The sequence below is a fragment of the Peromyscus maniculatus genome, chromosome 9, assembly GCF_049852395.1.
Source record: "Peromyscus maniculatus bairdii isolate BWxNUB_F1_BW_parent chromosome 9, HU_Pman_BW_mat_3.1, whole genome shotgun sequence".
Taxonomy (NCBI): domain Eukaryota; kingdom Metazoa; phylum Chordata; class Mammalia; order Rodentia; family Cricetidae; genus Peromyscus; species Peromyscus maniculatus.
This window is the reverse complement of record NC_134860.1, coordinates 68,527,182-68,550,598: the sequence shown is the minus strand read 5'-3', so window position 1 is coordinate 68,550,598 and position 23,417 is coordinate 68,527,182. Positions and strand designations below refer to the sequence as shown.

The following is a 23,417-nucleotide window of genomic DNA, read 5'->3' as shown; positions in this document are numbered from 1 at the left end:
CCCACCCCACCCCCACCCCGTGGCCATGCCTGAGGTGGGGGACACGGCGGAGCGGGGTGGGGGGTGGGCGGGGGATACCGGGAGAAATCTCCCAGGACCAGGGGGGAGGGGACAGGGAAGGGAAGTGTGGAGATGCTGCTGGAGCCAGGAGGAAGCTCGGTGGTAGATGCTGTCCTCTCCTCTGGCCCACCCACCCACATCGTTGACCTAATTCCTCTTCGGGAGCCCTCCTTCTCTCTAGCCCTCCCCCACCGCCATCTAGCTTCCAATGTGGTTCTCAGGCTGAGCCTGGGGACTCGCGGGGGGCCCCAGCAATGTCAGCTCTGCCCCCAGGATCCCCCACCCCAGCCCTAGGCACCACCAGCCTGCTGAGGTGAAGATCACCTGTTAGTGCGCCCCAACCCCAGATGCTGGGTGAGAAATGGGGACAAGGACCTAAGCAGTTAACGCCCTGAATCCCCTCCAGTGGAGGACAGCGCCTGCCAGGACCCCCCAACTCAGCCTGGGCCAGGGTCACAGGTGGGATCTAGAGGCTTAGTATGCTGCTGAGGACGGCAGCTAAAAATACAGCCGTGGGTTCCTGTGGGTTGTGACAGAGACCGGCCACAGGTCAGAGGGACAGTGATGGAGCCCGTGACAGAGGCAGGTGAGGCGGAGGGAGACAGGAGAGAGACGGGGGGGGGGGGGGGGGGGGGGGGAGCAGGTAACAGGCCAGGAAGTGGGGGGGAAGGCTGAGGAGTGGGAACGGGACCAGGACCCACAGAAAGTATGTTCTAGGGACTGGCCTTCATGGAGTCAGGTCCTTTCCAACCTTGATCCTACCCCAGGAGACCAGGCACCGTGGTATCAAGTAGGTTGGTGGCCCTTGGAAGGCAAGAACACGGCTTAACTCCCGCCTCCCCCTTAAGAGGCCAGGCCGGAGGATCAGCGGTGGGCCAGGGACCCTCTCCAGAGGTGGATAGTGCTGGGTTGGGGGTGTGCCTGGGCGGTTCTCAGAGAGGCGGAGCAGCTCTGAGGTATGTCCATATGATACCCAGTGCCTCAAGTCTCAGGCTCACATGTATGCTTGCTCAGAACAGCCTACAACTCGGACTTCTGCTCACTTCTTCCTGTGTGGCCTCAGGATGCCTTGGTAGTCAATTTTAGCCAGCCATTCATGAAGCCCTATCAGAGACGCTGGGGATTTGAAAGCTGTGTGGCCAAACTGAGGTGACACAGGGCACAGACACCAAAGCACATGTTCACTCCCACCCTGAAGAGGGTGAAGACACTGATGTATGTGTTGGTTCCGTAGCAGCCCGCCTTCAGGCCTCTGAGGTGTCAGGCCTTGGGCTGAGGCTAGGAGCCACTCCTGGAGACAGGCACATGGCGGCAAATGACTTCTAATCTTGTGCTGGGGAGTTAAAGAGGGCTCCCAGAGGACGGGGACGGGGGTGATGTTTGAGCTCAGAAGTCAGACAATTACCACCAAATCCCACAGTTCTAAAAATACCTCAACCACTTATTCTGGGCTGGGATACAACAGTAAAATAAGGCTGGTTCTGAAGTCACGACTGAGGAGGGACAAAACATTATGACGTACTCAAGATGGAAACAGAATCTCTTCATGAACAGCGATGGGAGGAACGCCCGGTGAGCAAGGCAAGGTGGAGGCATGCCTTCGGAGGTTTCAGTCATCTGGGCTGGGGTAGGAGTATAAATCTGCAGAGGGCAAAGTCAGGCAGGGAAGAGCAGAGATGGTAAAATGTGGGCCTGGGCTTCACAGAGCCTGGGGATACTGGCTTCGGCTGTCCTGCCAGGAGGACCGACTTTGCCCACCTCCCAGGCAGTACTACTGTAGAGCAGAAAGCTGTTTCGCCCATAAAATGGGCATTGGCTCATTTGAGAGAATGCAAGGAAACCATCTCTGCGAAATGCCCAGCACAAGGTCAGGCATGCAACGAATATTCCATACATGCCAGGCTCCTTCTCCCTGCCTCCCAGGCAAGGAACAGCCCATTTACTGAATAGTGATTAAGTACATCAACTCTGGAGCCAGACTGCCTGGTCCAAAGCCCAATCCTGCACTTAGTAGCTGGGCCACCTTGGGCAAATGATTTGCCCTTTATGCGCCTATTTGGGAAATGGGGATTATAATAATAGTACAGACTTCCTTGTCTTCTCACCCCTACACTATCTAGCAACACATCTTCTGAGTGAATTAATGAGGTGGTAAATCAGCATCACAATGAGAGGGAATGCCATGAGGAAGCCACTGAATCCCAATCCGAGAGAGGCTAAATCAGCCACACAGATTAAATGCCTTCCCTTCAATAAAACCCAGATAATCCCCACACCAAGAGTTAATCCTCACAGGCTACTCCAATTTAGCAGCTCATATCTTTCCAACCAGCATTCTCATCCACCTCTTGACTCTGAAGTGGGAGAGATGGGCAGATGGGAGTGTGGGGAGGGAGCATCCCAGGGCACCATGTCACTCCAACATCAGGGGCAGATGACCCAGGCGTCAGAGGAGATGGATTAGAGCCAGTGCAGGGGCAAGAGCCTGGGTCTCTGTAGATGCAGCAGGCCACAGATCAGCCACTAGCAGCAGAGAAGGGCTATCATTGGCCCTGCTGGGTTCGGCATCATTCCTTTGGCCTGCCCCATCAGCAGCCAGGCCCCAGCAGGGCGAGGCTTTGGCCAGTCTCCGAGCCCCGCCCACCTTGACCTGGAAGGTGGGGGCAGCTTGGCCCCAGGCAGCTGCTGCCCTCTAGCGGCTTAGAGTGTAAGTTCACCCTGATTATACCTGAATGTTTCCAGAAAAAGTTTACATAACTGAGGACCCTCCAGGTTCATGGAAGACCTAGCCTGCCTTCCCAGGTTTGCTCTGTGCCGTCTCCACACCCTCTCCATACCTTTGCCTCTTCCTGTAAGGGCCAGTACTGACTCCTGACTCTGAGTCCTCTCCAAGAGTCTGACTCTTGCCAGGCAGTGGTGGCACACGCCTTTAATCCCAGCACTTGGGAGGCAGAGCCAGGTGAATCTCTGTGAGTTCGAGGCCAGCCTGGTCTACAAAGCGAGTTCCAGGACAGGCTCTAAAGCTACACAGAGAAACCCTGGTCTTAAGCCCCCCCCCAAAAAAAAAAAAGACTTTTTTTTTTGAGACATGGTCTCTCTAGTCCTGGAACTTGCTATGTAGACCATGCTGGACTTCAACTCAGAGATACCCGCCCCCCTTCCCCCAATGTTGGGATCAAAGGCTCCAGCCTGACTCCTTGCTGTTGTGACTGTTTACTGGTGGCCTCCCCTTCTAAGCACAGAGGTCTGGGAGTCTTTCCTTTCACCCTTCTGCCAGAGCCTGCAGTGGGCTGCTAGTTACAATATGAGAGGTGAGCAGTGAAGAGACAGATCCGGGAAGCCAAACACCGTTAGGTATTTATTTATAAAAATATTCACAAGCCTGACCTCACTCACCAACGTGAACACACACAGCTAGAACACACGCACACCAGGCCTTAGAAAAGGCTGTCAAGTACTCTGAAGTAGAAGGGAATGAACACAACAGGTTGGACTTCGGATTTCATCTGTGGGGACTAGAGGGGCTCTGGTCCCGTGTCTGGAAAGGGAAAAGGCTGAAGAAGGCAATAAATAGGCCCCTGGGCTTGGCCTGCTTTGGTATACTGTAGGTGCATCCCCATGCCGGGTACCACACCATGTGTGCCGCCCCCCCCCCTTAGGCAGCTGCAGAAGCCAGAAGGGGCGGAGCCCAGGCAACCGGTGTAGCAGCAAAAGGTCCCCTGCTGGCTCAAGAGGTAAGATGGCCTGACTGCAGAATCTAGCTGTCCATGTCCGAGGGCATCGTCTTTTTCCGGGTTCGGACCTTCAGGGAGCGCGAGGTGCCCTTGGGGAGAGAAAGCCAATCAATACACCGTGAGTGGTGTGAGCGCGGCAGCTCAACCGACGTCCCTCACACGGCCCTTCCAACACACTGACCTCTCGCACCAATGGCTTCCTCTTGACCACCCGAAGGCTTTGGCTGCGGCTCAGAGGCTTCTCTCGGGGCCGGACAGGTGGCTGGGGGACTACCTCATTGTCTGACCAACACTCATCCTCTGTGTCACTATCTCGCAGGCCACCCGGCCGGTACCCTGTGGAAGAGGGGCCAGCGGGAGGACAAAGCTGAACATTTCCACAAGCCTGGGGCCGGCCACTCCCACTCACTGTCCCTCCAGCCCTCAGAGAGGCAGACCTTCTCAGGTCAGCTCTGGTTTGTTTTCCCGCTTACCAATCGGGGGCCTGCGTCGGGGCACCTGGTCTTCCAGGTAGAGGGGATCTTGGTAGGTGGGGGCAGAGGTGTCCGGGATAGAGCGGAGGTCCTGCATGGAGAAGCTCCGTAGCCTTCCAGCCAGAGCACCCTGACTCTAGGAGGTGAGAGACGGGAGGCACTGTGTTAACTGCAGAAGAGGGCTTACGGGCGGACGGGCTTAGCTAATCACTGGGGCACAAGATTCAGCAACTGAACTGGCTCAATGGTGAGCCTTGGGGCCCAAAGCACCTTGGTAGCAGCCTGCACAGCAGCTGAGGCGGCGATGTTGAGGCCCCGCTTCCCGAAACTGAGCACGGTCTCGTAGCTGCGCTCCTTGGCCTGCACAATGCACGCATCGATCTCCTGCAGACCCAGGGTGGAGAGCAAGCTCAGATCAACCAAGGAGCCATTTCCTTGCAGACCCCAAGAAGCCACTGGCTGTCCCGATCCCTAAGCCCACTCCTACCTAGGGCCCAGGAGCTACAGACATAGGCTCAGGACCAAAACTAAGAGCAGGGTTCCCCGCCCGCCCGCCCACCCACTCCACACCTCAGTGAGTGTCCCCTCCATGTTTCCATGCCCACATCAACTTCCTGCTGGCACGTCACACCCCTAAAGTTCATTCCTATGTATCACCCAGGTAGGGGAGGAAAGCCAACCCCTTGCCCAGTCCCACAGCAAAACTGAAGTGGGACAGGAAATTGGACCCGGGCATCTCAGGCTCCCTGAACCTGAGACACAGGGCTCTCCCCGACACCCTCTCCCCGACGCACCCTTCTGTGTTAATCCTCCATCTCCCCCAGGGGTACCTTCTCATGGCGGGATAGGGACGGGTGGACAAACTTTCGGTAGAGCAGGCTGGCCCCCTTGGTATAAGGCGAGAGCAGCCACAGCACGAAGGCCATCTTGATCTCATAGTAAAAAGGGAACCTGGGGGAGCAGGAGAGGAGTGTGTGTGTGAGCCAGGAGCCAGGTAGTGGGGTGGGCCTTCCCAACCCACGGCCTGCCGATCCGCGTGCCCAACCAGGAAATGAAGACGTCCGTGAAGGTCTCTGTGGCCATGAAGATGGCAAAGACAATCCAGTACATCATCCACCGGACCTGTGGGTCAGAGTGCACCGAGCTCAGCTTGGGAGCCGGAGGTGCCAAGGCCCGCCCCCGGCTGGCCCAGCCCAGAGATTCCTGAGAGCCTGTCCCACCACATTGCTGCATGTCCCCGTGTCTGCTTAGGCAGGAGCCCCTGAGAAACTGCCTTTCATTCCAGTGCCCACCCCAGCATGCTTCACCCACAAGATCCTCCATGCGCATGCTAATGGCTCACCCTCCTTCCACGCTCACTTGGCCACTCTACCCAAGATCGGCCACACCACCGAGCCCCCCTGGAGTCTTCAAGGCCCGTTCCGGCCCTCCCGTATCACCAAGTCTTACCAACCCCTTCCTGACGACTCCTCGAGGTTAATCCCATTAGCTAAGCTTTCCCACCAACCCTTTACACTCACATATTCTCGAATGTTCTTGCTCTTCACAGCCTTGTAGGAAGCATATGCAGGGTACAGCATCCCAAATAAGAGCCTGGAACAGGAGCCATAGGAAGTGTGAGGGGGCACCATGCCCCACCCTCTCCCTGCCAGGTGGCTGATTCCCCCAACCTGGATGCGTGGTGGCAGTGCCTGCCCTGTTTTTCCCGCTTGGCTTGCACAACCCAAGGTGCCTGAGTCAGTGCCCTGGAGGCTGCCTCCCCACCCGGCTGTTTACAAACATCCCAAGCCTGCTCGGGCCTGCACTGGTGGCCCATGGGTACAGGACAGGCTGGGAACACACAACAAGGCCGGTGAGAGCACCAAGCTGCTCCCTCCCACTACACGCAATCAGGCCCAGGGCCACCGGGATGCAGCCAGAGACATTGGAACCAGGTGTCGGACTATCCAAAAGTGAGGGGTAGACTTCGGAGGCTGAAGCTAGGGGTGGTGGGTCATGGGAGGGCTGCTCAGATGGGAGGGCGGCACCTGGATTCTCCGCCCACAGCAGCGCCTATCCCCTTCTCACTGGGCTGCGGGTGGCAAGGCCTGAGCCCTGCCTGCACCTGTCTGCAGTGTGTGCGCATGTAGGAAGGGTCCCCAATCAGCCTAGAAGGACGCGGGTTGGGAGCAAGGCATTCAGTGACCAGGTCCCACTTCAGAGCTCCAGGACCGTTAAGCGTGTGTTAGGAAAGGGCTGAGGGAGTTCAGAAAATTCTCTTCTTTACCAAACGTTCCCAGTTTCCATCCCAAAGGCAGGCTGGCTCCAGGGATCAGAGGGGGTCTCACAGGGTTCATACTCACACCACCAGGCGACAGATCATCCAGGACACCATCCTGACAGCCTTGGAGAGGATCCCAAGAGACAACCGGAGGGACGGTCACCCAGGAGCTGGGGCAAGGGGCCGAGTGGCGCTGCAGTACACCTGTCCCTCGGTGCAGGCAGAGACCACCACTCCTGACTCCTACCCCACAGTGCGAGGAGCCTGGAGAACCCGGAACCAGTGGACGTGGGGCCTTGAAGAGGAAACCGACTTGGCAGCGGGGAGGGCGGGGCGCGTTCCTCCGCCCCGCGCCGCGGAATTAGTCCGACAGTTCCTGCCGCGGAGAACCGCGCGCTCGCCTGTGGAGGGCGCCGCTGCTAGTCCCGGGTCAGGGTGGCAGCTCCGGATCTCCGCTCTCACGGACCTCCGGGGTCCCGGGGTGGCTGACCACCTGCAGCAGTGTCCGGGGCGGAGTTTGTAACTCACTTGAAAGTTGCACGGAACCTGGTTCTGCCCAACCCCAGTGCTCAAGCTCGAGGCGCAGGCGCAACGAAGCCTTCAGAGGGGCGGGGCGAGGTCATGGACACAAAAGGCCAGTCCCTTAAAGCGGCGATGCTCCGCGCATCTCGGAGGTGGGGCCACAGGTCGAATAGTGTTGCAGGTCTGAAAGGTTAGCAGGTGGAAAGTCACAACGGAAAGAGAGAGAGGAACAAAAACAACCCGGACTCCTAACTGGATGTGGTGGCGCACACATGAACCCCTGAGGCTGAGGCAGGAGAATTACCAGCCCAGGCTGTGTTACAGATATATCATGACACTGTCACTGTCGCAAACAACCAAAAGGAAAGAAACTCAGAAAGAAAGAAAAAACAAGCCCGGCGGTGGTGGTGCACGCCTTTAATCCCAGGCAGAGGCAAGTGGAGTTCAAGGCCAGCCTGGTCTACAGAGTGAGTTCCAGGACAGCCAGAGCTGCACAGAGAAACATTGTCTCAAAACACGAGAGAGAGAGAGAGAGAGAGAGAGAGAGAGAGAGAGAGAGAGAGAGAGAGAGAGAAGAGAGAAGAGAGAAGAGAGAAGAGAGAAGAGAGAAGAGAGAAGAGAGAAGAGAGAAGAGAGAAGAGAGAAGAGAGAAGAGAGAAGAGAGAAGAGAGAAGAGAGAAGAGAGAAGAGAGAAGAGAGAAGAGAGAAGAGAGAAGAGAGAAGAGAGAAGAGAGAAGAGAGAAAGAAGAGAGAAGAGAGAAGAGGAGAGAAGAGAGAAGAGAGAAGAGAGAAGAGAGAAGAGAGAAGAGAGAAGAATAGAAAAAAAAATTGCATTGTAGCTGATCCCATCATCCTAGTAGTGCGGTTCAGGAGTCATCCTCCCAACAAAGGACCTCAGGGGTCCACTTCTCTCTCTAAAGCAGCTTTCTAAGATCCATACATCTGGGCAGTCTGACCCTAGTGTCTTGAGAGACTGAGCAAAGATCCGGACTCACCCATGTCTTCTTTACCAGAAGTTTGAAATTCTGAATCAAGGATACAAATATCACAGAAAATTCTAAAATCAACACTTGCCATTTTGTGTCGTGCTTTTGTGCTCATGTATTTTTTGTTGTGTGAGATGATGGGGTTATTAAAGCTACTTCTTATGAGGTTGGTCACACTGGGGAGGTGTAACATTTGACAAAACTTGGGTATTTTATTATTATCATTATTATAATCATCGTCATTATTATTATCTTGGTTTTTGAGACAGTTTTTGGCTTTTTATTTGTTATGGTTTTGTTTGTTTGTTTGTTTGTTTGTTTGTTTTTCCAGTCAGGGTCTCTCTGTGTAGTCTTGGCTGTTCTGGAATTCACTCTGTAGACCAGGCTGCCCTTGAACTCAGAGATCTGCCTGCCTCTGGGCTGGGATTAAAGGCGTGTGCCACCACCGCCCAGCTTTAAAATGTTTTTATTTATTTTTTGAGAATTTCATATAATGTATTTTGATCACATTCTTTACCATCCCCCCACCTCCTCCCAGATGCTCTCTCCCTATTCACCCTGCTTCTTGTCCCTTCTCTCTCTTAAAACACATGAACATGACTCCAGGGAGAAGAAGCTTCCTCCTGCAGCAGATGGGAACAGAGACCTACAGCCAGACATTATGCAGAGAGTGAGAAACTTTGTAACACTCAGCTCTAAAGGAGAGGTCTCCATCAAAATCCCTCCCTTCAGGGCTCAGGTAACCCCTTAGAAGAGGAGGCAGAGAGAGATGGAGAAGCCAGAGGGGATGGAGGACACCAGGTAAAGCAAGGCCCTCAGAATCAGCATGGTGGATGCTCATATGAACCCACAGAGACTGAGGCAGCATGCACGGGGCCTGCATGCCCGTGGATCTGCACCGGGTCCTCTGCATCTTTACTGTGGCTTCCAATGTAGTGTTTTCATGGGATTCCTGAGTGTGTGAACCAGGGGGTCTCAGTTTCTTGTGCCGGCTCTCAGGCTCTTTTCCTTCTGTTTGTTCTGTCCAGTTCCAATGTGTTTTTGATTTATCTTATGACGTTATATTTTATTTTATTATGATCCATTTGAAACCTGTTTGTTTTCACTTGAGAGACAGAAAGAGAATAGCTCCAGGTGGGAGAGGAGGCGGGGGAGAAACCTGGAGGTGTAGAGGGATATATTATGTGAGAACCACCACCACCCCACCACCCCCGCCCCCAGGCAGGATTTCTCTGTGTAGCCCTGGCTGTCCCAGAATTCACTTTGTAGATCAGGCTGGTCTCGAAATCACAGAGATCCACCTGCCTCTGCCTCCTGAATGCTGGGACTAAAGGTGTACATCACCACTGCCTGGCCAAATACACACACACACACACACACACACACACACACACACACACACATATATATATATATATATATATATATATATATATATATATATATATACATACATACATACATATATTCAATAAAACAAAAAAGTACACACACATACACATGCACACCCCCAAACAAATAAAACCATGGAGTCTGATTTGTGTTGGCCCATTACTCCTGAGCACGGGACCTGGCCTGGAGTGGTTGATATACCCAGTGGCACTCTATTGGAGAAAACTGATTTTTTTCCCTCTCCCAGCAGGTGTCAATTTTGAATAGCTTTTTGACTAAGGGTGGGACTTGGTGCCCATCACATCCCCTCCTCTGTCCTGGGATTTCATCCTGGCTCCAGCTTGTGTGGATCTTGTGCACACTGCCACAGTCTCTGTGAGTTTCGTACCTGCATCTTCCCGCACTGTATCTGGAGAACACTGTGTCCTTCCTGTGCCGGCGTTTGCAGAGTTGCAGAGACCCCGCGAGGGCTGTGACATAGACAACCTATTCAGCTCTGACTACTCCCAAGTCTCTCACCCTCTGTGTGTTGTCCAATTGTGGGTCTGTGTCAACTGTCTACTACAAGAAGAAGCTTCTCTGATTTTACTCGTGGTCTTAATCTTTGCAAAGATCTTTTTTTTTTTTTTTTTTTTAACATTTAAGAAATGTTCTCAGTGAAGTAAATGGCCCAATGTTACTCAGTGGTACTTACTGCTCATCAGTGGCCAAATGTGTGGCATGGTCAATTTTCTTAGGAATCAGCAGCAGCCAGTGACCAGTGGCCTTGGGAGGGCACGTGGACCTGAAGAAGTTTCCCTGATGAGGTGAGCACCCCCACAAGGAGAGAGGAAGCTACACAGAGGAAGCCTGGTTTCTCACACAGGGGGTCTCTTCCTTTGTGACATCTGCCTGGCTCAGTTGTTCCTTCTGCACATCGGGAGATCAGTGCCCCTCCCCCACCTCTGCTGCTGTGAGGTGAGGGTGCAAGCCAAGCTACCCCAGGGTGTGGGGGTGGACACACAGGCAGTTACTGCTTTTTATTAGAGCACAGTTAACACCCACCAACTATGAGGATGGAATTGGTAATGATGGGAGCCAGGGAAAGGAGGCTTCTTGGGAATAAACAAACACACGGTGATTATACAGTCTTAATTATTATCATCAATTTTATTGGTATTGCTGGATGTGGGAGCCGGCAATGAAACCTGCCCACAGGAGAAACTCCCCCATGCCTTCAGTCTCCCTTGCTCCGCTTGCCCGTCCCCCCCACACTGTTTTGGAGAAACAAGAAACACCAGGCCTGAGAAGGTCCCAGACACCATCCATCTTGTGATCCATTTTTTTTTTTTTTAAAAGACAAGATCCTAGGTAGTCTAGATATGGCCTTGAACTTCTGATCTTCCCGCTTCTTCTTCCTAAATGCTGGCATTACAGGCATGTATCACCCTGTTTGGTTCATACAATGCCAGGGCTCAAACCCAGGGCTTCATGTATGCTAGGAAAGCACTGGGCTAAGCCGCATGTCCATCCTTCCAAATTATATATATTAATGTGTATAAGTGTTTTGCCTGCAGGTATGTTTGTGCACATGTATGCAGTGCCTGTGGAGGTCAGAAGAAGGACTGGAGTTGCAGGTGACTACTGGCCTCCAAGTAGGTGCTGGAAGGGCAGCCAGTGCTCTTAACTGCTGAGCCAACTCCCTGACCCTTTAGATCTGATTATTTAGGCAAAAGGTGTCAGGTAAGGCCAGGTGTGATGGCACACCCCTTTAATCCCAGCATTCAGGAGGCAGAGGCAGGGAGATCTCTTCGAGTTTGAAGCCAGCCTGGTCTACATGTCCAGTTTCAGGACAGCCAGGGCTACCCAGTGAGACCCTGTCTCAAAAACATTAACAAACAAACAAACAAAATGTTTTGTGTATCTCCTTGAAGGCAGAAGGATGCAACCGACAGAAGCAATTTAGGACGCGTAGAGCGCTATATAAAGAAGGAAGAGGCACCCATCACTTGAGAAACCCGTGGGAGTCTCAAACCCTTTGGTATGTTCACCCACTGGGTGACTTCTGGAACACCCCCTCGTCATCGCAGCCTCTTTGTATGGTATAGGCATGGGTAGGCATGTGTGTGTGCAGACCAGGGACGTGTAGAGGGCAGCAGGATGTCTTTCTCTACATTTTTTGTTGGTTTAAGACAGGGTCTTACTATGTAGGCCTATCTGGCCCAAAACTTCCAGAGATTCCCCTGCCTCTACCTCCTGAATATAGGATTAAAGACGTGTGCCACCATGTCCGGCTGCCATCCTCCTTTGTTTGTTTGTTTGTTTGTTTGTTTGTTCTCTGTGTAGTTTTGGTGCCTGTCCTGGAACTCACTCTGTAGACCAGGCTGGCCTTGAACTCACAGAGATCCGCCTGGCTCTGCCTCCTGAGTGCTGGAATTAAAGGTGTGCCTCAACACCGCCTAGCATATTTTTTGAGATAAGGCCTCTCATTATTCCTGGAGCTGACTATTTCAGCTAGACTGGCCGGCCCATAAGCCCCCAAGAAGACAGACACCCCAGGATCTGTCTCTGCTCCTCCAGTGCGCATCCATAACTGGCTCTTTACATAGGTGTTCGGGACCCAAACTCAGATCTTTGTGTTTGTGCAATAGACACTTTACCCACTCACTGAGACATCACCCCAGGCCAAGCGAAGCCTTAGGCATGGTGGGCGGGTACCTGCTTGTAATCCAAATCCAAGCACTCAGGAAGCTGAAGCAGGAGGACTGATTTCAAGGGTGGCCTGGACTGCCTAGTGAAATCTTGTCGAGAGAAAGAGAGAGAGAGAGAGAGAGAGAGAGAGAGAGAGAGAGAGAGAGAGAGAGAGAGAGAGAAGAAAGGAAGAAAAAAGAAAGAGAGAGGAAGGAAGGAAGGAAGAAAGGAAGAAAGAAAGAGAGAAAGAAAGAAAGAAAAAGAAAAACAGCTACCCTCTGGTTTCATTTGCTGGGAAGAGCTGACCTGTGCCCACTCTGAGCTCTCCCAGCTGGGACAGTCTCTCCCACAGAGACTCCTGGCCACGATGCCTGTGCTTGAGAAAGTTAAAGGACATGAAGTCAGGGGTCTGATGCCGGGAGCGGGGCTCCTCACAGAGGAGGGTGAGGCTGGCAGCCAGCTGTCACCTTCCTTGGCTTTGACAGAGTAAGTCAACTCTGGCTCTTAGAGCCTTTGGTTGACACAAGCATCCAGTTACCCAGAGTTGCTAAGCAGCTCCATGGACTCAGGGCTGACCCCCCAGGCAGGTGACCAGGCAGCCATGCCACAGAAAGCTGGGCATTCAAGGTTTGATGGAGAGAATGTCTTTCTCCACTGAAGGGAGTGGCTTGTTAGGAGCAATGTTTATCTTGCAACTGGGCAACAGAAGGCCAAGGTGTCTAGGAGACTAAACCCATTTCCCTTGGCAACCTCAGTGGGCATGGGTAAAGGTGCATTGATTTCCCACTTGAAAAAGGACATTGCCTGGGGATATAGCTGAGCTGGTATAGCGCTCGTCTGGTATACATAAAATCCTGGGGTCAATATCCAGCGCTACGTAAAAGTGGCATGGTCATATACAGCTGTAATCTCAGCATTTGGGAAGTGAAGGCAAGAGTCAGGAGTTCAAAGTTAGCCTTGGCTACACAGTGAGCTTAAGGCCAGCGTGGGCTATATGAGACCATCTCAAAAGGAGGAAATGGAGGGAGGGAGGCAGTTCCGGGATGGGATAGAGAGGATTCAAGGGTCCCCACTCTGCTAAGAGCAGATGGAAGTCTAGAACTGTCACATACTTCAAGTTGTGCCCAGGGACAGTGGGGAGGGCTGGGGGCCTGAGGCCACAGATGGGAGGTGGTGTGCAGGGACTCTGAGGGTGGAGGTGGCGAGGAACTCTCAGAGAGCTCTTGTCACCAAGGGCTGCCTTTCGTTCCCTCTCATAAACCCCACTTCTTGGAGGCACTCCATCTCAAATACAATCCTACAGATCAAATAGCTCATAATTATGTGCCGGGCACATTCTTCAAAGGGGCTGACATACATCAATCTGTATTTAATGCACTTAAATCTCACGAGAGGTAAGCTGGGCCTCATGTGCACTAGTCCATCCCAGGATAGTTGACCCTGCTGGTTAGGAATCATTGGACCCACTCTGAAGACGAGGAAACAGACACAGACAGATCACGTAAAGTAACCAATCACCATTCAGTGCTTTTCCTCAGCAAGTGAGCTCAAGCAGGACTCTACAAAGTAGGCTTGCTAATCTGCTTTGCAGGATTTGAGCTTCAGGGAAATTAGTTGACACCAAGCAAAGTAATTGAGCCCACATCTGCTCATGTGTGGTCCAGACTGTGGGGTTCAGAGGATTCTGTTGATGCATGTTCTGGAGCTCTCAGACCTGGTCTCCTCCCCTTGGGACAGATCAGTGATATGTGAGACACAGGGCATTGTGGTGGTTTGAATAGGAACCATTCAAACCATAGGCTCATGTATTTGAATGCTTAGTCATCAGGGAGTGGCACTACTTGAGAAGGACTAAGAGGTGTGGCCTTATTGGAGCAAGTGTGTCACTGGGGATGGACTTTGAGATTTCAGAAGCCCAAGCCAGGCCCAGTGGCTCTCTCCTCATCCTGCTGCCTGCAGATCCAGATGTGGAACTCTCAGCTCCTTCTCTAGCACCATGTCTGTCTGCACGCCACCATGCTTCTCACCATGCTGATAATGGACCAAACCTCTGAAACTGTTTAAGTCAGCCCCAGTTAAATGTTTTCTTTTGTAAGATTTGCCATGGTCATGGTGTCTCTTCACAGCAATAGAAACCCTAAGACAGACATCTATGTGACATGTGAGAGCTGAAAGGGGCCACGGAGAACAGATGAGAAGCAGAAGGGAAGAGGCCTGTGTGTGTACGTGTGTGTCGGGGTACACACTCCAGCACCCCACTGCTGGGGTTGTCATCGCTACCATTTCTGCCCCTTCCCCCGTTTCATTTCTCAGAGGATGGCAAAGGGTTCGAGTCTGGGTGGAGGAGGACAAGGAGAGACGTCCCACAGCTGAGCATGGCCGTTTTTTTCAGCGCAGAGCTGTGTGCTCTTCCCAAGATGCTCCACGTTCCCTAGTGACCCTGGTCATTCTGCCCTAGCCCCTGTCGAGTGATCTCCCGGCTCCTTTTGTTACAGGCTCTCACTGTCATCTCAGAAAGGGACAGGATGGAAGCAGGCAGGAGAGAGAGACGCATGCTGCTGCATCCGTTGGCACCGAGTCCGGAGGAGTCTGATGTCAGGCACAGAGCCAGGGGTTTGTTTTCAGAAGAGCAGGGAGCCAAAGCAGGCTCCTGGGTAGCGGATGACATAATGGAGAGATGTTTCAGGAAGGCCAGACTGGAAGGATCTAAGAAATAGGCTGGCAGGAGGGACCTGGAGACTTAGTAATGAGGACAGATTTGGATTAAGGTTGTAGCAGGGCAAGGGGAGAAAAGAATGCTCATTTGGAAACCCTCAGAGATAAAGAATGGAGAACTGCGGGCTGGTTAAAAATGGGAAGAAGAGGGACCAAGATGTTACCTAGGACTCCAAGGTGCCTCACCTTGGTTTGGGGGTGGTGGTGGTGTCAATGGCAGACATTAGCCCAGTGGGGAGCTCAGGAAGGTAGTGGTAGGAAGACAGGGCTGCCGAGGGCCGAGCATGTCCTTGCCATGTTGCTTCAAGTTATCCTGACAAAGGGACAGACCTAGGTCTTAGCAGGTCCCAGACCAGTTCATCTCCAGGAAGGAACACTGGGCTGTGAGTCAGACCCAGGTGGAAGAGACTCATCACACAGCTCAACACCCGAGCGGTATCACCATGAACTCCTGACCCCAGTGCCAGCTGACTTTGAGGATGCCCATTGCTCGAAGGGAAAGGAGCCAAGAGGAACTGGAAGCTGGTGTGGTCCCTGTGTGTAGCCGGGACAGGTGACACCACCCTGGCTCTGCTCCTAAGAAAACACCCCGAAGACACCTGCGACCTAGTGGTAGGGTGGAACTTTTTATTTGAAGCAAGTGAACAGCATTGCCCCCAAGTGCCCCAGGGCATTAGGCCGGTAAGAAATCCTCTCAATCTGGGCCGGGCGGTGGTGGCGCACGCCTTTAATCCCAGCACTCGGGAGGCAGAGCCAGGCGGATCTCTGTGAGTTCGAGGCCAGCCTGGGCTACCAAGTGAGTTCCAGGAAAGGCGCAAAGCTACACAGAGAAACCCTGTCTCGAAAAAACCAAAAAAAAAAAAAAAAAAAAAAAAAAGAAATCCTCTCAATCTGGCCCTTTCCTGCTTCTGGGCTGCTGTTCCTCATGGACAGCAGAGGGCAGCAGAAGCCTGGTTCCCAGGTGTCCTTCCTGCCAACCACATCCAGCCTCCACTGAGCCACGCTTCCAGGGGCGTCTCCATGTAATGGAGAGGTGCCAGGGGCCCCAACGTGTCCCCGGCACTCACATGAGTGGCTCAGATGTTCTCAGGCTTCTTGTCTTGGCCAGTTTTGATATCCACCCAAGGAGCAGTCACAGTTCAGGGTCCACAACCCACAGGCAGGGGAGAGAGAGGAGACGGCCCGATCTTGAAAAAGCAATAGCTATCCAGAGAAAGCCTTTCCCATCTGTGTCCAGGTGAGCTGGGACTGAGTCACGGAAGAAAACTCTAGTGAGAAGAAAGGTATACTGCACTGCAAAGAACCCGGTTGCTGCTGCCTCTGTGGCTATTATTGCTTCAGGATGAAGGCGCTTTGTCCCCAGGAGGGCCACGGCCATGCTTACTATTATCCTTACTAGCCACCTAATTAGGGGGCACACTGGGGTGAGCAGAGGAGGTGTCGGTGCGCTGGGCACCCTCCAAGAAGAGCAGCTAGGTGAGAGCAGGAAAGCCTGTTTTTTTTTAGCACCCGGGCTGCACGTGTGCACCCTCCCAGACATGTGCAGATATGGAAACAGGAGCGTGGCCGGGTACGCACAAGCACGTAACTGAGTATGTCCAACAGTATGTCCACGGGTGCATGCAGAAGGAGCATGGCGTGGGCAGGCACACTTGGAAGTGTGGGCACACCTGGAGGGAGGTTGCCCCTGTGGATGCTGAACAGGTACCCAAGCGCCTTGAGCATCCACAGGAAAGGCCAGAGGGCACAAGGCTAAGCCGAGAAGAAAAGGGTCATGGCTCACCCATTCCTGCACCCGCCGCGTCACTCAGGCACATTAGCCAGGGAGTGGAGCATGGGGGCACTGTAGATAAGGGTGGCCACTGGTGCACGCACAGAGGAGAACCTGAACACTGGGTGCCCGGGGCATACATAGGTGCTGATTACAGTAATGGGAATGGGCTTCCCTGGTATGTGCCCAGGCCCACTTCTGTGTGTGTGTGTGTGTGTGTGTGTGTGTGTGTGTGTGTGTGTGTGTGCAGATATAGGTTAACCCCATGTGACTTCACTTGGAACTGCTCACAGAAGTCTCCACCCACCATACAGCGCCACCCTGAGGAACCCAAAGGACCTAACTTCCCTCTAGGCACTGAGGTCCACCACGACATGTCGGTATACCAGTGTCTGTCCCTTGAAACTGGGGGCCAGGAGCAGCTGGGCATCTCCAGCCGGCATGTAGCAGAAGGCCCGAGGGGCCTGTGCGGCCAGCTCCTGGAACCGCACAAATTTCTGCCGCCCCTCGTCCCACTGGTAGATCTGCGTGAAGGAGAAGTCGCTGCCCAGTGCCAGGTAGCGGTGGCCACCCACCAGGAAGGGCTGCAGGGCCAGCGAACCCCGGGAGGGAAGGGCCTGCACCTCAGAGAAACGGGCACCCTCCCAGCGCAGGATCTTGGAGTCCCCGATGTAGCGACTAAGACACAGGTAGCTGTCTCGGCCGGCACGAAAGTGTTTCACGGCCTGGGCATCGGGTACCTGGGTCACCTCTCCCTGGGCCACAAACTGCTTCTGAGTACGACTCCACTGATAGATGACAGGTGCCTGAGAGCTGCTGGACACAATCAACCGTGGCTTGCCCTCCCCATCGACAAACTCGAGGTCAGTGTCACGGTGCCAGGCGTGCAGGGCCTGGTGGGAATAGAAGCCATTCTGGTGCCAGCGGTAGAGGCTAGTGGCACCCGCCTTGGAGCTGTCGGCCACTGCAAAGTACCAGTCGCCGTCGATGCGGAAGGCTTCCAGGTCATTGGGCTTCCGCACGCGCTGTGGGTCGATATCCTGCAGCTTGGTGAAACGTGTGGTGTTGGGGTCCCAGTGGTAAATGTACGAGCCCCCGAACAGCTGGGCCACGACTACATAGAGCTGGCCGTCCACCACCATGGGCTTGCAATGCACAGCAGAGGGGGCTGCTGGGACAGAGCACGTGGAGTTAGGGGGTGTCCGGTAGCTCCCACCTTTTCCCACCCAGATGGAGGATCAACCCCCAAACACGGCCCACAACTGAGATCTGCTGCGGAAGTCCGCTCCCAGCGCAGTCCCACCCAGGACTCAGGGTCCATAATGTGGTTGGTTTGTTGAAGACAGGGAAGCCCTGGCTGGCCTGGACCTTATGATATAGATTAGGCTGGTCTTGAACTAGCAGTGATTTTCTTTCTTTACGTCCCAAGTGCTGGGATTACAAGTGTGAGCCACCGTACCTGGCAAGCTCTGTTTTGTTTTGTTTTTCTCCTGAGACAGGTTCTTGCTATACAGTCAAGCCTGGTTTTGAATTCTCCACATTCCCACCTCCACCTCCCAAACGCTGGGATTATAGGTGTCAACCATCATGAACCCAGGACTTAATACTTGCTAGGCAAGCATTCTATCCACTGAGCTTCATTCCTAGCTCTGTGTTGACTTTATTTATTTATTTATTTATTTATTTATTTATTTATTTATTTATTTATTTATTTATTTATTTATTGTTTGAGTCAGAGTCTCTCTATTATGTAGCCCTGGCTGACCTTGAACTCACAGAGATCCACCTTCTTTGCCTCCCAAGTGCTGGGATTAAAGGCGTGTATCCTATACATATTATTTTGTAGATACTGGCCTTTCTCAAACCCAGGAAAATCTTTATGGGCAAGAAACCATTTTTTTTTTCATCCATCCTCCTTCCTTTAGGCATTGACTGGAATTGGACAACAGAGCTTTCCTATCACCTTCTCCTGGATAGGGCCAGCCTAGGCAGGCCACACTCGGGTACCTGGAATTTTATCATAGTCTCGAAGCTGTCGTTCCACATAGTCCCACTTCAGGATGGTGCAGGCGCTGGCACCTGGCTGGGCCAGAGCCAAGTAGAGGTCGCTGGCGTAGAGGAAGGGTTCTGCTGATACCGCGGGGAAGGCCAGTGTCTGGTAGAGGACGAAATCTGCAGGGACAGGAGGTACAGGGAGTGGAATCAACACCAAGGAAACAGGCACCAGCCCACTGGGTGACCGCCGTGGGGACCCGGCAGCCGATAGAAGCTGGGTGTGCCCAGCCGGGTGGCCTTCAGCCGGAGGCCTGGCCCAGCCTACCCGTAGTGATGCAGTCGAACTCCCGAAGAGGCAAGTCTTGCACCTTGTGTTCCTGGAAGCGGGGCGGGCTGGCGCAGTAGATGGGGGCCACAGTGGTGTTGGTGTGTGCCAGCCACTCCACCAGCCACTTCACCTTGCAGTCACAGTTAAGGGCATTGCCCCGGAGGTCTCTGGGTGGTGAGGGGGTGGGGGCAAAGAGAGGGGGCAGACCCTCAGCTGCTCTGCACACCAGCCCGCCTGGCTTTCAGGAGCTGCTGTGAGCTGCTCACAGACAGCTGGGTGACACAGCCGCCCGCCCCCCCCCCCCCCCCCCCCCCCCGCCAGCACAGGCATGGCCAGAGGTGTGCTGGCTGAGCCTAGGGCTCTGCTTGCTTACCTACCTGGCCAGGTGTCTTTGGTTTTCGTTTGTTTGTTTTTGTTTTGTTTTGACTTTTAATTCTCGTCCAACACAGGGTATTGGAGCCCAGGACCTTACACATTCCAGGCAAGTGCTCTAAATCACCAGCCCTGTTTTCACTTTTTAATCATAGGACAGAAGTTTACTGCTATGGTCCCCCTGCCCAGCCTCCTGAGTGTCTGAGATTACAGGCCTGTAAAGCTGGTCCTGGTGCCAGGCTTCTTTGGCTGTGGCTAATAATCTATCCCTCTGTATGTTGCTTCCCTGTTGACAGAACTCAGGAGCTTTTATTTTATTTTTGTATAAATAATGGCAAATGACTGCAGATATGCTCAAGTTCTTTAATATTAATTCAAATCAACCATACATTAAAAAAAAACACCCACATGTGTTTGCCAGACATATCTAATGTGCATTTGAGAGAGGCTATGGGGACTTGAAGAGCCCCGATTTGGAAGGCTCTCAGCTATATCTAACTTGACCTCACCTTCTCAGAGTCCCCAAACCCACCCGCCCCCAGTCTCCGGTCACTCTGACTCTGACTCCCACTCTGTTCCCTCCAGGGGTAAGTTCTCTGCGACACTGTGGGAAGAGGCAGGATTCAGGCCTTACAAGTCACTCAGGATGTCCAGGGGACGAAAGACATCTCTGGGCAGTGTCTGCAGGTTATTGTTGGCCAGTGAGCTGCAAGAGAGACCCCAGGGTCACCAAAGATCATGACCAGGTCCACGGGACACAACAACGGGTTCCAGTCCCACGTGGGCAGAGTGATCAGGTACTCACAGGTGTGTCAAGGACTTGAGTCCTCGAAAGGTATACTTGGAGAGTGCCCAGATGTCATTGTTCTCGATGAAGCTGGGGACAATCAGAACCCGCCTCAGTTGTTGCCACTCAGGGTCGTCGAAGACCCCGCCCCCGAGATTTCCTGACATCTGAGGCCAGACCCCAGCACGGGAGCCAGAAACCGGCTTCCACAGTGTGCAAAAACGTCACGCCCATGGGGACAGGGTGTCAGGCAAGGTGACAGGGGCATGGGTGAAATGGGCTCCTGCCCCATCCTGCAGTCAGGAGATTCAAGGGCTCTGCCCTCCCACCCCACTCCCAGCCTCCACTGCGCTCTCAGCCCACCGGGGCCTGGGCTCCCTCCCTCTACCCTGTCCTTGACCCTTCCCTCCCACACACAGGTACTGCAGGTGCGACAGTCCCGTGAAGGCATTGTCTCCAATGAGCGTGAACTTGTTGGAGTTGAGTAACCTGGGGAGACAAAGGCAGAATTAGAACTTGCCAGGGTGTGCCTGCTCCCCGTGCCCACTGCCCCACCCCTGAGCTGCCTCAACATCTGGCTGCCCTTCCTCCACACCTCAGGACCCCTGGAACAGCAAGACCAGGTGGTGTGAACTGATTTTTCACATGGCAAGCTCCCTGGTTGCTCCTGAATTCGGTGGGAGGCAATGCTGCCCTGCCAAGCTGGCTCCTGGCTCTCTTGCACAGCATCTCCTCTTCCTGGCTTCTCACCCGCACCCCAACCCACTCCAGCCCTGCACAGACAGCTGTCCACCATGCGTCCCAAACTCTGATCCCTGGAGTCACCTGTATCTAAGAGGAGCCCCCCACCCCCACCCGCACCCCTGCCCCCAAGTGTCCAGTCTCTAGAGAAGCCAAGTCTGTGTTCTACACCCCACATTCTTGGCTTCTGTGTGCAGTCTCCCCGATGCCTGGACTCCTGACCCCATGCCACTCGACCTGCACCCTTCTATCAGGGCATCTGCATTTCCAAACCCTACTTCCACCCACGCTCACATAAGCTCAGCATCTCTCGGGTTCTATCGTCTTCCCACCCGCCCTTCCACAAAGCCCATCCGTACAAGAACTGTAACAGGGGCAGGTGGGAGAAGGCTCCATCTTGGATCTCCGAGAAAGCAGCATTCACCAGGGTCCTGCAAGGAACGCAACGGAGTCAATACCGTGTAAACGTCTGAAGGACCCGTACTGGGCACAGAGGTAGACAGGCCAGCAGCGTCTGTTCTCAGCAGCCCGAATCCCGACCTGCATCTGCCCTTTACTTCCCACACTCAATACCCTCCTTCACCACTCTTCTCCTGTGCGGCCTCCAGGAGCACCAGTGGCCCCAGCCTCACCTTCCCTCTCAGCCAAAACAGCAGGTTCCATTACCATCACCAACGCCATCATCCAACACCCACAGTGTGTTGGTGCTGCTGAGGGATGGAGAAGCAAGATGAGGGACCTGGCAGCCTCTCTAGTCCCACAGGCCAGGGTGGGGGTCATGGGCCAGTTGCTGCAAGTGAGGCTGGCCCAGCTGCGTGCAGAACAGCAGACCCAGGGACAGGAGTCTGGCCCGTGCCAAGCTCCCACGAGGGCAATCTCCCTTGTCACCCGCCCCACCCCCCCATGCCATCAGTCGCCCTGCTTTCTGTCCTTGGTGTGACCTCACAGGGAGGGGCCAGCATGCTCCTGGAGACACTCCCTCCAACCCACACATAGTAGGTCCTATTATGCTACTGGTGGTGATGATTCATTCTTGGCCATGAACTCTGGTTTTCCCAAGCTATGGCTGCTGTATGATTATAGAGCTCCCTGCAGACTGGGGCCTGGAAGTCCTCAGTTCCGAGGAACCCCGGGAGTGCTCCAGGTCCGTATCCTCTGCAAAGAGGAGCAGGGTTTCTCTCTTCCAGAGCCCTCCGTGCCATCCTTCCCTTCCCCCCCCCACCCCCCCCCCCCGAGGCTAGGTACACACTCACAGGGAGATGACCTCTGAAGGCAGGTTCTTGGGCACTGCCTTAGAGTCCACGCAGAAGGCGGTGTCCCTGGTGCAGGAGCAGCTGGGTGGGCAGGGGGGCGTCTTAGGAGGCCTCTTGGCACTGGCTTGCAGCATCAGGCAAAACCCCAGCGTGGACAACACCAGTAGCCTGCGCCCTGGGCCCAGCTTGGCTCGTAGCCCGGCCATGCCTCCTGCAAGGTCTCCCCTACACCGGCCTGCCGGCGCCCGGCTACTCCCTGCAAGCTGCTCTGCTCCTCTCGGGAGCTTCCACCTCCGGGGGCTGCCGCAGCTCTGGGCCACCCGCACTCTAGGCGCCACCTATTCCTCCTGACCTCAGGCGGTGGCTGCAGTCCTTTCAGCTTGCAAGCGCTGCGCGGAACTGGGGCCGCAACTACCGGCTGCCGGGGATGGTGGACGCGGACTGCGGCGCGGGCGGCGGGGGCGCGCGCGGGGGCGGAGCGGGGAGGCCCAGGCCGGGCGCCCGCGGGAGTGCAGCCAAAGGATGGAGTGGTTGCACCCGTCCGCAGCGTGCCCTACCAGGCCATCCCAGCCTCTGGGTCTGATCTCCAGGGCTGTGTGCGAAGCGAACGCGTTTGAATGAGAAGTGCATGTGCATGGTGCACACGGATCTGCGGACCTATGTGCACCTGTGTGTATGTCTTGGCTGTGAGGGGGCGTTGAATTCAGGGGCATGTCGCAAGTGACTCATGTACATCTAGGTTGGCATGAGAGATTGGGAGCTTGAGGGTGCGAGCGAGCGTGTTTGCATCAGCTGAGGAACAGAGTGTGCCTTTGTGCCTGCGAGCTGAAAAGGGAAAGGTAGCCCGCTGGAGCCGGAGTGGGAAGTGTGGAATCCGGGAACGTTTCACACTGCACAACCACGGTCCGATGGAGCTGCTCGTACCTTGGATGTGCTCCAGCTCAGGTCTTGGTTTGTTCAACAAGGAAACTGAGGCCACAAGAAAAGGAAAAGAAGCCAAACTTCATATCTCTACCGTGTACTTGGCATGATTAATTGGCTGGCCCTTTGGAGGGAAGGGACATTAATTCCCTTCTACAGATAAGAAAAGTGTAGCCCTAGGCCTAGAAGTCCAACTTCAAGTTCACAGCAATCCTTCTACACTAGTGCTCTTCAAAGGGTAACTCTAGAAGGCCAAAGCTCCTTGAGAACCTTCCACGGAGTCTCTGAGGTCAACATACTTTACCCAGGAAGGACATTATTTGTCTTTTTCACTTACATGATGTCATGAAAGTACTCTGGAATTTTCCAGAGCTACACGGCAAGTCTTTTATGAAACCTCAGACTAAAGAGATTTGCAAAAAATATAACAGCAACAC

At 54.0% G+C, this 23,417-nt stretch overlaps 2 protein-coding genes across 2 annotated transcripts; both read right to left on the bottom strand.

Moving 5' to 3' along the window:
- Positions 1-3,391: 3,391 nt before the first annotated feature.
- Positions 3,392-7,091, bottom strand: Reep4 (receptor accessory protein 4). Its single transcript, XM_042285117.2, has 8 exons — positions 6,610-7,091; positions 5,788-5,860; positions 5,313-5,389; positions 5,098-5,218; positions 4,538-4,651; positions 4,268-4,403; positions 3,976-4,130; positions 3,392-3,883 (listed from the first exon to the last, which is right to left on the bottom strand). Exons 1-8 carry the CDS (start codon positions 6,639-6,641, stop codon positions 3,818-3,820), a joined length of 774 nt encoding a protein of 257 aa, XP_042141051.1. The 5' UTR covers positions 6,642-7,091; the 3' UTR covers positions 3,392-3,817.
- An 8,329-nt stretch (positions 7,092-15,420) lies between these two features.
- On the bottom strand, positions 15,421-22,414 carry Lgi3 (leucine rich repeat LGI family member 3). Its single transcript, XM_006989104.4, has 8 exons — positions 22,060-22,414; positions 21,166-21,237; positions 20,483-20,554; positions 20,084-20,155; positions 19,913-19,984; positions 18,904-19,073; positions 18,591-18,755; positions 15,421-17,751 (listed from the first exon to the last, which is right to left on the bottom strand). Exons 1-8 carry the CDS (start codon positions 22,263-22,265, stop codon positions 16,934-16,936), a joined length of 1,647 nt encoding a protein of 548 aa, XP_006989166.2. The 5' UTR covers positions 22,266-22,414; the 3' UTR covers positions 15,421-16,933.
- Between the last annotated feature and the right edge of the window lie 1,003 nt (positions 22,415-23,417).